This window comes from Callorhinus ursinus, unplaced genomic scaffold, assembly GCF_003265705.2.
Source record: "Callorhinus ursinus isolate GAN/ISIS: 27379988/994484 unplaced genomic scaffold, GSC_fseal_2.0 scaffold9, whole genome shotgun sequence".
Classification (NCBI taxonomy): domain Eukaryota; kingdom Metazoa; phylum Chordata; class Mammalia; order Carnivora; family Otariidae; genus Callorhinus; species Callorhinus ursinus.
Genome location: NW_027397071.1, coordinates 51,547,362 through 51,561,998, shown reverse-complemented (window position 1 = coordinate 51,561,998; position 14,637 = coordinate 51,547,362). Strand labels below are relative to the sequence as shown.

Here is a 14,637-nt window from a genome sequence, read left to right as displayed (position 1 = left end):
CTGAGCCACCCGGGCGCCCCTAAAATTAACACTTTAAAAACTCAAATCTTCACCTGAAAATATGAGAAAGGTTTAAAAGACCCTCCAAATAGGGTGCCTGGGTGGCTCAGTTGGTTAAGTGACTGCCTTCAGCTCAGGTCATGATCCTGGAGTCCCGGGATTGAGTCCCGCATCGGGCTCCCTGCTCAGCAGGGAGTCTGCTTCTCCCTCTCATGTGCTCTCTCTCTCTCATTCTCTCTCTCAAATAAATAAATAAAATCTTTAAAAAAAATAAAAAATAAAAATAAAAAATAAAAGACCCTCCAAATAGAAAAGCCACAAAAAAAATTAATTCACGTAACAAGTATTATGAACTGAAATAAAAACTCACTCTAATGTCACAAAATTTCTTAAAAGTCCTAAAGAAATAAATCTTTAAATTGCATTATGCCAGAGCTATAGAACATCTCTTAGTCCTTATTTATTTAGACTTAATACATTGTGACTGAAATTTTAATACACATTTACATTAGAAGTTCAAACAAATATTGTCAAGTCACAGAAAAAATAACCAAGATAAAACTTTTATCTTATAGTTAAATTGCAAACTTTTATTAGCAACCCAATTATCTTTATCCTATACTTATCTTAAATTTATCCTATATTTTTTAGAAAAAAGCATCTCATGTTCGTTAATTCTACACTCAAAATCAACAATCTATGCATTATATACATCTCTGCCTTCAGTCACAACCTTGGAACTAAGGTACTGAACAGATCATTACAGAGCATAGAATCTAGGACATACACGATATAACAGAAAACCATGATGATGGAATAAAGAGACAGGTTGGGGGTGCGGGTGGGATGAGTAATCTTTCTTCTATATTTAAACTTAAATTGCCTTCCAGACATATAAAAATGGTAGGAAACAAGACTCTTCGTGAAAGGGTAGTTCTAAGTATCAACTACAAACAGATGCCAGCTAAAATCACAAGAGTGGATGAGATCACCTCCTGCACACAATTTGGAAATACACAAATAAGACTGAACTATGTAAGCACATTAGATGATTATTTTTCCCTTTTTAGTATTAGACATATTACAGAATAATGTTGTAAGTACTAAGATAACACATGTTCGAAATCACTTTAAAACTACTAAAATATAGAGATTATATAAAATTCTGCTTTCACTTTTCTCAAAATATTTGTTATGTTATCTATTATTTTATATTTGTTCTATCTGTCTCATGGAAGTCCCATTAGGGGAGGGTCTTTTATCTGGTTTATTTACTCCTGTGTCCTTAGTACCTACAACATCGCCTAACACATAGCAGATGCTCGATATTTGTAAAATGAATGGATAAGTTGTCTCAGCTTTTCTGTTTCCTAAAGACCTCTAACTTTTTAGCCATTATCTTATATAACAACTCCTTTAATTATTTTTTTCATTAGTTGCATTTTATTATAGTTGCCCAGGGAACTTGATCCACTCAACTGGTATATTCTCTCCATCCACTCATTCATTCTAGTTCTGAAATGTATCCCTCTTCACACAGCAATTTAATGTAAATTTGGAAATATCACAGAGGTTCCCTTTCTTCAATTTTCTTTTAACAAGATTAATTTTAAGAATGATTCTGGAGCACGTGGGTAGCTTAGTTGGTTAAGCTCAGGTCATGACCTCAGGGTCGTGAGATTGAGCCCCCGTCCGGCTCAGCGCTGGGCATTGAGCCTGCTTAATATTCTCTCTCTCTCCCTCTGCTCCTTCCCCAATGCCCCTTTCCCCCTCTATTAAAAAAAAAAAAAAGTTTTTAAAAAAAGTTTGTCTTTAATTACTTGCTACTCTATTTTCCCCCCCTCTGATTTACCCCCCTTCATTCTTCCCCTCCTGCTATCTTTTTTTTTCTTAACATATATTGCATTATTTGTTTCAGAGGTACAGATCTGTGATTCAATAGTCTTCCACAATTCACAGCACTCACCATAGCACATACCCTCCCCAATGTCTATCACCCAGCCACCCCATCCCTCGCACCCCACCCCCACTCCAGCAACCCTCAGTTTGTTTCCTGACATTAAGAATTCCTCTCATCGGTGAGGTCATATGATACATGTCTTTCTCTGATTGACTTATTTCACTCAGCATAACACCCTCCAGTTCCATCCACGTAGTTGCAAATGGCAAGATGTCATTCCTTTTGATGGCTGCATAATATTCCATTGTATATGTACACATCTTCTTTATCCATTCATCTGTTGATGGACATCTTGGCTCTTTCCACAGTTTGGGCTATTGTGGACTTTGCTGCTACAAACACCTACTTGCTACCCCATTAAGAAAACATAACCATGTCAGAGCCTTTGCTCTTGTCATGACCCCTTCCAACAATATACTGTAGATCTCATTTCTCACACTACTTCTTCAGAGAAGTCTAACATGTCTATCTAAAGCAGCACACAGCTTCTCCACAAAGCCCCTGGCCCTATCACATCTCCCCTATTTATTGCCTTTTTGGTGCCAATTAAAAATCTGTAACAGCCTCGTTTGTTGGTTTGTTCATTCATTCTCGGTCTTCCTCTGCCATGAAAATTCCTCAAGACAGGGTCCTTATCTACTCAAGTCAATTCCTTGAACAGTACCTGACAGACAGTAAGAGTTTGATAAATATTTCTTGTATGACTATCAAAAAACTAGCAACAATTTAAATGTTTAACAGGGAGAAATTATCTCAGAAAATCAAGGTATACCTAGTAAGAGGAGAGAATACTATGCAGCTATTTAAAACAATGACATAAAAGTATATTTATTGGCAAAGTAATGTGGTAACACTCAAAAAGAGAACAATAATGAGTCATTAAAATCTTGATATTCTGCTGCTGAACCCCTTCTTAAGGGTGCTTCAGAAAAATGAATATAAGAGGTTCCTGTTCAGATAAAATAATAGATAAGGGCATGATATGTATGTTTGGAACTTCAGTGAGTGTCACCTACTCCTGAAGTCATACATTTAAAGAAACTACAGAACAGATCCAAGATGATACTTAAGCATTTAAGCAATCTGCAAACTGACCTACAGTGACAGACAGCAGATAAATGTTTGCTTGGGGATGAGGAGGGCCAAGAGGCAGGGATTACAAAGGGCAGGAGGAAGCTTTGGGGAGTGACATATATGGTCATTATCTTGATTATGGGGACTGTTTCATAGGTGTACACATATGTCTAACTTATCAAACTGTACATTTAAAATTTGCATGTTAAGATGAACCACGAGAGACGATGGACTCTGAGAAACAAACGGAGGGTTCTAGAGGGGAGGGGGGTGGGGGGATGGGTTAGCCTGGTGATGGGTATTAAAGAGGGCACGTTCTGCGTGGAGCACTGGGTGTTATGCGCAAACAATGAATCATGGAACACTACATTGAAACTAATGATGTAACGTATGGTCATTAACATAACATAATAATAAAAAAATATGCATGTTAATGTATATCATTTGTAACTCAATAAAGCTGCTTAAAAAATTAAGGAACTAGTTATTTTTTTTAATTTAAAGATTTTTATTTATTTATTTGACAGAGAGACAGTGAGAGAGGGAACACAAGCAGAGGGAGTGGGAGAGGGAGAAGCAGGCCTCCCGCTGAGCCGGGAGCCCGATGCGGGGCTCGATCCCGGGACCCTGGGACCATGACCTGAGCCAAAGGCAGACGCTTAACAACTGAGCCACCCAGGTGCCCCGGAACTAAGCTGATTATTAAAAAAAAATTTGAGGGTGTCTAGGTGGCTCAATTGGTTCAGCGACTGCCTTCGGCTCAGGTCATGACCCTGGAGTCCCGGGATCGAGTCTCGCAGCGGGCTCCCTGCTTAGCAGGGAGTCTGCTTCTCCCTTTGACCCAACCCCCTCTTGTGCTCTCGCTCTCTCTCTCAAATAAATAAAACAAAATCTCGAAAAAAAAATCAAAGTTTAAAATCATTACAGTGATTTACATCCTGTTTCACTCTGAACCTATAGTATTAACTATGGTCCACCTATTTCTGCAAATGTAACACAAAGGATAAGTTTACTAATGGAAGTTGCCTATACTGCTATCTTAAACTTGTTATAGCTTTCAAAATATAAAAATATTTTATGAAAAAAAGATAGGAAGGACACTAAGGGTTAAAGGAGATAACGAGAAAAAGTAAAAACTTAGAATAGTACATGGCACATGGCAAACATTTGAAATGTTAGCCCAGTCATTATGTCTCCTACCACTGTTTCACCTATTCCCACAATTATTATTCACTGATAAATGTAGACAGCATAAGTCACATTCTTTAAATAGTAGGATCATCTAACCTAATCTCTTATCTTGCAAATTCCTTCTGCCTGGGTTACTCCCAAACTACCTGACGATCCCTTCCAATGTGCAGTGTTCTTGTAGTCTCCTCAGCCATGTCTACACTTCCATGTGTTACACTATTCTCTTCCTTGACTCCTCCTCTGCACTCCCCATGCCGTTCCCAATCATCTAGCTAACCTCTAAGAGTTGTTTAAAACTCCTAGAAAGTCTTCCCTAATGTCCTCAGGATGAATTTAATAATATTCCTTGATGCTCCCCAGCCCTGCCCTTAACTTTCAGGATTGCACATATCCCACGATACGGCTTATATATTTTTATTTATCTGTCTTCCCCTTCCCTTCCATGAGCAACTGGAAGTCACTGTTGGATCATTCCCATGCCTAGTCAATATGACTACTGAAGGAACAAACCCTATCAAGAATAAATTATCTTATTTGCAAACAATGATCAACTTGAACAACACAAAGTGGCATACATTCTAAAGCATTTATTAAAACAAATACAAACCATTACTCTTATAGATTTCATTATTTTGAGCATCATACCAGTTTTTAAAAAAGTGAGGTTATTTGTGAACTACCAAAAGTAGACTGACATTTTTTTTCCAAATAAAAAAGTGTCTCTTGGTACAGACACTATTTACTAACTTCTTATGTGAAAAGAAGTATCAGTTTTAGATCTTAAAATCTGTTTTAAAATTCCAAATAAAAGTGTTTCTACTAAAGAACGATCCATTCTTATCCTGAACCATTACTATTATAGATATATTCTTTCAAAAAGATTATGCTGCCAGATGACATTAATAATAAAGCTCATGTTTTGAGTGTACTTTATACTTTAGTAACCTAAACTTTACATTTTAAAAACATGAATTCAATCAAAGGATTTATATGGGTATAAAATAAAAAGAACAGAGATTAATTTGGGGTATTTAAAAAAATTCTGTTTTTTTTTTATTACAGGCTGAGTCTTGCAAATACTGCTGTCTGCATAACTGTTTTAGAGAATGTAGATTATTGCATATTGAAGTTGCTATTTCCTAAACCACAGGTGTTCTAGAATGATTTGGTAATTAGCTACCACTCTTCTTTTTGTACCTGTACCTATAAAGGAGAGCTTTCAAAGCTTAGAACAGTTTAACCTATATATCCCTTTATTTGTCCCATGATCTGTGGATATTATATACCAGTCCAAACTGGTAACTTCAAACTAAAAAAAAAAAAAAAAAACAAAAAAGGAATAATATAACCAAAGATTTTTTAAGATTTGGGCTTAAAAACACTTTGTTATTCTCATAATAAGAAAGTATTTACATTTTAAAAGGAATACCACTATGAAAAGAGTATCTCTCCCCTGTTAACTGCTCCAAAAGAGCTATTACCTTTGGGAATCCATAATCTTTTAATGCTACAGTTGGGCAAAACAAAATATGCTAGTTATTGCATATGAAAAAAAATCACAGATGTTAACACAGTTAAGAATACAAAGAGAGAATATTATTAGAAAAATAAGCTTTCATTAAAAAAAAGTTTCTAGTTAATGTAGCACTTGCATACTGAGGAATAAATCAATTAAAGGAAATAAAGCTATATATAAATCATAGTCATGGGCTAAAAAGGAATTTGAAATATCTGAAAAGAAAATTTTGGGGGTGGCTGGGTGGCTCAGTCGGTTAAGCATCTAACTCTTGATTTCAGCTCAGGTCTTCATCTCAGGGCATGAGTTCAAGCCCCTAATTAAAAATAAAAAATTTTGGGGGCACCTGGGTGGCTCAGTCGTTAAGTGTCTGCCTTTGGCTCAGGTCATGATCCCAGGGTCCTGGGATCGAGCCCCGTGTCCAGCTCCCTGCTCGGCGGGAAGCCTGCTTCTCCCTCTCCCACTCCCCCTGCTTGTGTTCTCTCTCTCGCTGTGTCTCTCTCTGTCAAATAAATAAATAGAAAATCTTAAAAAATAATAATAATAAAAATTTTTAAATTAAAAAAATTTTTTTTAACTTTCTTAAAGGAATTTTTAGATCTTACCAAATTTTATTCAGCCTCACCTCCAACACATTTCCCTTATTTAATCCTGAAGTAAAATTTATATAATGAAATATCACATTCAACACTAAACTACTTAGAAAAAGCAAGTTTCATATTGCATGATTTATATTATTTATTCTGTTCTTATAAAATTCCAATGGTCATAAAGAGTTTAGGGAAGAATTTAAAAAGCTACCACTGCTTTTCATAACCATGAAGATTAAATAAGATTATAAGAAAAACAGGATCGCCTGGGTGGCTCAGTCAGTTAAGCATCTGCCTTTAGCTCGGGTCATGGTCCCAGGGTCCTAGGATGGAGCCCCACATTGGGCTCCCTACTCAGTGGGGAGTCTGCTTTTTTCCTCTGCCTCCCCCCTCTGCTCATGCTCTCTCTCCTCATGCTCTCTCTCTCTCTCTCAAATAAATAAAATCTTAAAAAAAAAAAAAAGAATGTTAGGCTCCATCTATAACTATTTCCATTCCAGTCAACATTGTAGTAAGGGTAGTACTACAATGATAATCATTTTAATCAAAAATACCAAAATTCTTTAACCCTGAATTCTTAGTAAAAATTAAAATTTAATTTAAAAGCATTTAAAATTGTAAAACTTAAAAACATTGTAACTTTACATATTAGATCAGTTAATAAAACATAACAAAATCCTAAATATTAAGACAGCTTAAATGCAAGATACAATCAAAATATTTGAATGCTTAAAAGAAATAAGAGGATTTTCAGTTAAAGATCATGACTTTGACATGCCTACTTAGCTCCTCTCACTCCAAGACCCCACTAAAAGATGGTAGGGAATTTTTAAAGTCCACAAACCCAATAGAACAAAGAGAATAAAAGATAAGACAATAGCAACAAAAACTCAGAAGCTGGAAAGCAGACAAATGAGAAGTGACAGACTTAACAATCTTGAGAAAGTTGTATCTTAGGCCAACAGTAAAAATATTTGCTGAACTAACAAACATCCAAAGGTGGTTGGGATAATACAGTAAGTTATTGGGATGCCTGGGTGGCTTAGTCAGTTAAGCATCTGCCTTTGGCTCAGGTCATGATCCCAGGGTCCTGGGATCAAGTCCTGAATCAGGCTCCTTGCGCAGTCTGCTTCTCCCTCTGTCTGCCACTCCCCCTGCTTTGTGCTCTCTGTCTTTCTCTCTGACAAATAAATAAAATCTTTTAAAAAAAATACAGTAACTTATTTAATGATAAAAACAAAACAAAAGAAAACTTTACACTGTAGCATAATGCTGAATGTTAAAAATTGCACTTGCAGGGGTGCCTGGGTGGCTCAGTCATTAAGCATCTGCCTTCGGCTCAGGTCATGATCCCAGGGTCCTGGGATCGAGTCCCGCGTCGGGCTCCCTGCTCCGCGGGAGGCCTGCTTCGCCCTCTCCCACTCCCCCTGCTTGTGTTCCCTCTCTCACTGTGTCTCTGTCAAATAAATAAAATCTTTAAAAAAAAAAATTGCACTTGCAAGTTTATAGAATCTCAGCCTCCAAGGGAAAGGTTCTCTTTGACTTAAGCTCATAATAGATTGGAGTAGCGGTGGCCAGAGAAAAGCAGCTCGTGGCAGGAAACAAACATTCACTAACCAGAGCCACTACACAGAGCTTTGTTACCCAGAGCTTTACTTTGCAGGAAGAAAAATTCACAATATACATGCCGACATATTATTATGTGCTGCAGTAAGAACAAACACATTAACTTACATATATGACGTGACAGCTCATCTGACACACATCCCAAGAAGCCAAAAAGTCACTCATTAAGCCAAATATATAAAACAGATTTACTATTCAAAATCATCACAGAATAAACTGTTCTAAAGAATAGTATTTCCCCTTTCCTCCTAACCTTTTAAAAACTTACTAAAAGTTAGAAATCTTTCCAACATATACACATAAGTCTGTCTTTGTAAAGAGAACATGGAGAAAATATGAGGATAAAGGCAGAAGGCTTCAGGTGTATTCTTACCAACACCACATCATTTTACTTTCTCATTATGAATCTGGTTTCTCTGTCTGAACAGCCATCCATCCATCCATCCATCCATCCAGCCAGCCAGCCAGCCAGCCATCATCTAAAAAGAGAGTTAGACTAAAGGATTGCTCTTTTAGCAACTCCAAGGCCTTCTGTGCAGATCACATGGCTTTCTGCTGTAGGGAAAGATATGGCTGCTCTAACACATGGTAGGAAAGTGAGCTGCGCCGTCACTCAGGCCAGGACCACAGATGGCATCAATCTCCTTCCACCTTTCTCTGCCACCAGTCCTTCTCTGTTCTCAGCCATTTCCCTCAATTCTTCCAATAGCATCTCCCTGAAATATGAGTCTGACCATGACTCTTCTCTGCTTAAAAACTTTTATGGCTTCTGATGTTTAAAGGGTAAAGTCCAAACTCCATAACAAGACACTCAAAGCCCTTTATAATCTGCCCACAGACTACCTCTACAGTCATTTTTCATCTCCTGCCATTATTCTTCCTACAACAAAAGCTCAACTATCCACCATTCTCTCAGCATGCACACATGCTGTCACACCCAGTGCCTTTGCACATGCTGTTCTGTGTAATGCCCTCAATCTCTGTAATCTGTTCATCCTTCAAAACCTAGTTCAAATGTCACCTCATCTAAGAAGTCCTCCTTCACACCCCAAGGCTGACTAAATCAGTCCCTCTTCTGTGCTCTCATAGCACTTTGTCATGGTTCTGTAATAGCTGTATCATAAATGGACCAACCAACATATTTATTTCCTTTTTAACCAATATAAACTATGATCTTCATCATTTCCAGAGCACTTAGTTACTTACTTAACAGATAGTAAATGTAGAATAAATGTCTATTAACTGAACAAATCTGTGAGTTCCAGGTAAGGCTGTCAGAAACATACTTCCCACTAACACCACAGTAAAGATTCCTCTTTGATCTCTGGTGGGTAGCAACATGGAAAGAATAAGATTAGCCTTGCTAGCTGGAAAGCAGAGAATTCAGAAACTTTAAAATTTGCTCAGTAAAGGGCTAATATAGAAGCAGAGTACTACAGTAAATAAAGCATGATCTCTTGAGCCAGAAAATTTGGGTTCAAATTCAGGTCACTAGCAGAGTGTCCTTGGGTAAATCTCTTAATCTCATGACAATTTCCCTATCCATAAAACAAGGATGATAACGACAAATATGTCACAGAATAAAACAAGGCCTCTAGGGTCAGTAAATCCCTTAACCTCTCTGGTGACAATTTCCCTACCTGGTAAAGAAGATTTAAAGAGGATGATAAAGTCAGAGAGCTGTAAGGCTTAACTAAGGGCAGACATATAAAAGTATTGTTTAAACGAAAGCTATCATCAAATGTAAATGGTTTTCACAAGCATTAGTAACTATGGTAAATGGGAAGATTACAGCTAGAAGGAACGTGTGTGGGGGGATGCTAAGGTTAATAGAAGTCAGGCTCCACACCAGCTCATGCCGGTTGCCATAGTTCCAACCCAAGCTTCTCCTGAAAGAAAGTTTCTATTCCCAAGGGAACACTGACAGAGGTTCAGGTAGAAGGCAAATATTCTTAGAAGGATAGAAAAGATACGCATTTATTCATAAAATATTTATTAAATGTCCACCATGTTCCCGGGACTAACAATGACAACTCAAGCCTACTGTCCTAAGGAAGTGCCTTTACTATTTTGAGTGTGTTTTCATAAAGATGAAAATACAGGAAAAGTCAATATTCCTTACCCAAGCTGAACTGTAGAGCTAACAGCTAGCTCTATATTCACAAAAGAACATTAGCTATTCAACTCCATTACATGGAACTTCTAACTATTAATAGTATGCAAAGATTTAATCTATAAAAATTGGTATATTTAGGGGTGCCTGGGTGGCTCAGTCGCTTGGGTGTCCAACTCTTGATTTCGGCTTAGGTCATGATGTCAGGGGTCCTGGGATTGAGCCCCACATCGGGCTCTGTGCTCAGCATGGAGTCTGCTTGTCCCTCTCCCTCTGCTCCTCCCCCTGCTTGTGCTCTCTCTCTCAAATAAATAAATAAAATCTCTAAAAAAATAAAACGGAAAGAACAGGTATATTTACCTGAAATACAAGTTTCACAAGGATTTTTTCTTGATGAAACATACTCACCCAAGGCAGGGTATCCAAGGTAAAATCGATCTGCTCCCAACCATCCAAGGAAAAGAGACAGCGCAACTGCCACTTTGTATGAATAGCCATTTCTGTACAAAATTAGAACCTGAGTGTTATATACATGTATTCCCAGCATGTAAACATTTTAGGAAACAAAAGTGTTAATTATCACTTATTTGTTAATTTGTTCATTCATCCATTCATTCGTTTAATTAATGCCTTTTGGGTAGCTACTGCATGCCAGGCACTATTCTAGGCTATTGGGATATATTAATGAACAAAAGAAACAAAGATCCCTGCCCCTAAAGAGCTTTCAATCTATAGGCAACAAGCAATAAAAATAAGCATTTTAAAAGTAAATCATATATTATGTTAGAAAGTCATACATGGGGGCACTCGGATGGCTCAGTCAGTTAAGTGGCTGCCTTCGGCTCAGGTCATGATCTCAGGGTCCTGGGATCGAGTCCCTGGGATTGAGTCTGCATTAGCTCTCTGCTCAGCAGGGAGTCCCCTTCTCCCTCTCCCTTTGCTCCTCTGCTCCCCTCCTCCCGCCCATGCTCTCTCTTTCTCAAATAAATAATCTTAAAAAAAAAAAGTCATAAATGCTATTAAAAAAAGTGGAGCAGGTCATTTAGGGAATTCAGAATGCCAGGGGTACAGAGAAGGGTGATCTAAGATACAAATAGGGTAATAAGAGTAGGTGTCATTGAGAAAGTGATATATAAGCAAAGACCTGAGGGAGGTGAATTAGTTAGCATGCCACACCTCTAAGGGAGGAACATCCCAGGCAAAAGAACTGCTGTGGTGAGCGCAGCACACCCGACATGTTTGAGGTCTATAAAGGTGGCCCGTATAGCAGGCATGGAATTAGAGAACATAAGAATATAGTAGGAGCTGTCAGAGAGATGACAAGGGGCAAAGAGGGCAAATCATGCTCGGCCTTGAATACCACTGTAAAGACTCTGTACTCTGAAGGATACGGGAGACTACTCCAGGATTTTAAGTAGATGTGTGATATGATCTGATTTAGATTTTAAAATAACTCTAGCTGCTCTGCTGAAAATAGACTATAGGGGAGTACTTGTGAGCTACTGTCACAGTAACATTGTATAACAAACCACCCTAAACCTCAGTGGCTTACAACAATAAGCAATTATCCTCATACTCGTAGACTGCAATTGCTTGTGGTTTGGTTGATCTAGAGTGGGTTCAGCCAGGAGATACTGCTTTAGGCTAAAGTTTGGGTCAGTCTGAATCCAGGCTACTTATTTAGTTCAAATCAGTTCCTCTTAAGTTTTTCTAGGGCCCAGCTGAAGGTGTAGCATTTACCTGAGACAAGTTCTTTTCAGAACATATCACCAAGATTCAAGAAGAGAGCTAAACCTCACAAACACGTTTAAGCCCCTGCTTGTTTCATACCTGCTAGCATTACATAGAACAAATACAATTATGTGGTCAAGCCCCAAATCAACAGAGTAGAAAGTATACATCACCCAGTTAATAGTGATTGAGAGGGAGGAATTTGTTTAACAAATGCAAGCTACCACAAGGACAAAGGAGTCTGAAGGTTCTTGCCATAATCCGATGAAAATTAATAGTGGCTTGACCTGGAGTCAGAGCAAAAGAAACACTGAGAAGTAATCAGATTCCGGAAATATTGTGAAGTATAACAACTGGATTTCCTGATGTATTCAATTTAGGGAATGAAAAAAGAAAGGAATACGAATAAAGCTAAAGATTTTGTCCTATGTAACTAGAGAGATGAAGCTAGCATTAACTGAGTTGGGGAAGGCTGAGGGTAGTCTAGTCCCGGAAGGGTGTTAAGGATTTCATGCTGGACATGTGAGTTTGAGAGTTATCAGATATCTAAGTGGAGTTGTTCAAAAGACAGCTGGATTTACAAGTCTAGAGTTAGGGAGAGAAGTCTGGGCTGGAGATATAAATTAGGAAGTTGCAAGCATGTAGTATTTTTTTTTATTTTTTTAAAGATTTTATTTATTTATTTGAGAGAGAGAGAATGAGAGATAGAGAGCACGAGAGGGAAGAGGGTCAGAAGGAGAAGCAGACTCCCTGCTGAGCAGGGAGCCCGATGTGGGACTCAATCCTAGGACTCCAGGATCATGACCTGAGCCGAAGGCAGTCGCTTAACCGACTGAGCCACCCAGGCGCCCTGTAGGAAGTATTTTAAACCAGGACATTTCCCTGTCAAAAAGAGAGAGAGAGAGAGATTCACAGACTAAGCGTTGAGATACTCCAATATTAAGCAATCAAGAAGAGAAAAAACTGAGAAAGAGCTAACAGTGAGGAAGATGTAAAACTAGAAGACTGTGGTATACTGCAAGTCAAGGGAAGACAGTACAGTGTATTAAGAACAGAGTGATCAATTGTGCCACATGTGACTGACAGATTACTTAAGAAATGGCTGAGAATTTACCACTAAATTTAATCAAAAGGAGTTCATTAATGACCTCAGCAAGGGCAATTCTGGTGATGTGGTACAGGAAAAAGACCAAACAGAGCAGGCTTAAGAAAGCCTGGAATGAAAAAAATTGAAATAGCAGGAGGGGAAGAATGAAGGGGGGAAATCGGAGGGGGAGACCAACCATGAGAGACGATAGACTCTGAAAAACAAACTGAGGGTTCTGGGGGGGAGGGGGTGGGGGGATGGGTTAGCCTGGTGATGGGTATTAAAGAAGGCACATTCTGGGTGGAGCACTGGGTGTTATGCACAAACAATGAATCATGGAACACTATATCCAAAACTAATGATGTAATGTATGGTGATTCACATAACAATAAAAAATTAAAAAGAAAATTGAAGAACAGGAGTATTAGACAACTCTTTGAAGGAGTTCTGCTTCAAAAGGGAAGGAAAGAAACAGAGAGGTAGCTGGAGTTTTCACTTTAAAGTCAAATCTGATTATGTCAGTCTTACAATCCTGTTTTATTTTTGCATTTCACTCACAATTAGGACATTTGGGGGGAGTTGGGAGAGATGGTAGATGGACCAGAGATCCTGTTTATGCATCTAATATTGAAAGTCAGATTTTTTGCTGAGGGCAGTGGTGTCCCATCTACCCTGGAATGGGGCACAAGACTAGAAATAGAGAAATAAATCAGTAGGCTTTGTAGAAACTCCAGGTATAACCTACTGGGTAGTAGCAGTAGGACAGAAATGTAAACAAAATTGGGAAATACTAAGAAGGCAGAAGTGGGAAATGGGGGAAAAGGAGGAGGGAAATGTGGGAAATGGGGGAAAAGGAGAAGTCAAGAATGCTCCAAAGTTTCAGCTTAAGAAACTGAGTAAGACAGGTGCCATTCACTAAGACAAAGGACGAGATGACTTGAAGGAGATGATAGATGGAGTTTGGGACCTTAATATATATAAAGATGATGAAAAAGCCAAAGGGGTGAATGAATGAAAAAGGGAACATGAGATTTAAGGAAAAAACAAAAGAAGAGGTATCAAAGAAAACAGAAGAGTGTTTTATACTAGAAGTCAAGGAAAGAATTTTAAGAGAAGGAAATGCCAAATGCTGTAGAAAGATTAAGATATGGACTATAAAGATCCATTTGCGATAGAACAAAGATTGCTGGTGAATTTCAGCACGGCCGAAAGCTGGACTCCATTAAACAGAAAAATTCATAAAAGGTAAGTATTATAGGAACAAGCCTTTCAAAAAGCTTGGCTGGAAAGAGGAATGAAATTAGAAACACAATTATCTATATATTAGATCACCCTAAAGAATAACCTGAAAATGGGTGGCAGAGCAGAGACTGTCTAATTGTTCACTGAGCCACTGACCTTTTTCTCATGGACGTACAGTGAAGTTACATATTCTAGCCCATCTTGCAGTTAACTGTAGCCATAACTGAGTTTTGGCCAATGTAACGAGGACAGAAATGGTATATGCCATTTCTAGATCTGATCCATAAAACACACCTCCCCGGGGTTCCTTTCCTGTTTCCCATCTGCCGGCTGAAAGGAAAGGTCTCTGAGGACAAGAGGAAGCCAAGCCAGAGGTGAAAGGAGCAAGGCTCCCGTCTGACTGCCTGGAGCAACAATCACTCCCCTTGCCTCACCCAGCCCTCCACGCCAACACCAACTGGACTACGAGGTGAGGAGGAAATAACTCGTATTGTGTTAAGCCACTGA

The 14,637-nt window shown here is 38.5% G+C and overlaps 1 protein-coding gene across 1 annotated transcript in view; it reads right to left on the bottom strand.

The window, feature by feature from the left end:
• The window catches only part of TM2D1 (TM2 domain containing 1), a 46,956-nt gene that overhangs the window by 15,889 nt on the left and 16,430 nt on the right, over positions 1 to 14,637 (bottom strand). Inside the window, exon 4 of the mRNA XM_025871743.2 lies at positions 10,479 to 10,570. Within this exon, the coding sequence (XP_025727528.1) occupies positions 10,479 to 10,570 (92 nt within the window). The remainder of the gene's footprint in view (positions 1 to 10,478; positions 10,571 to 14,637) is intronic.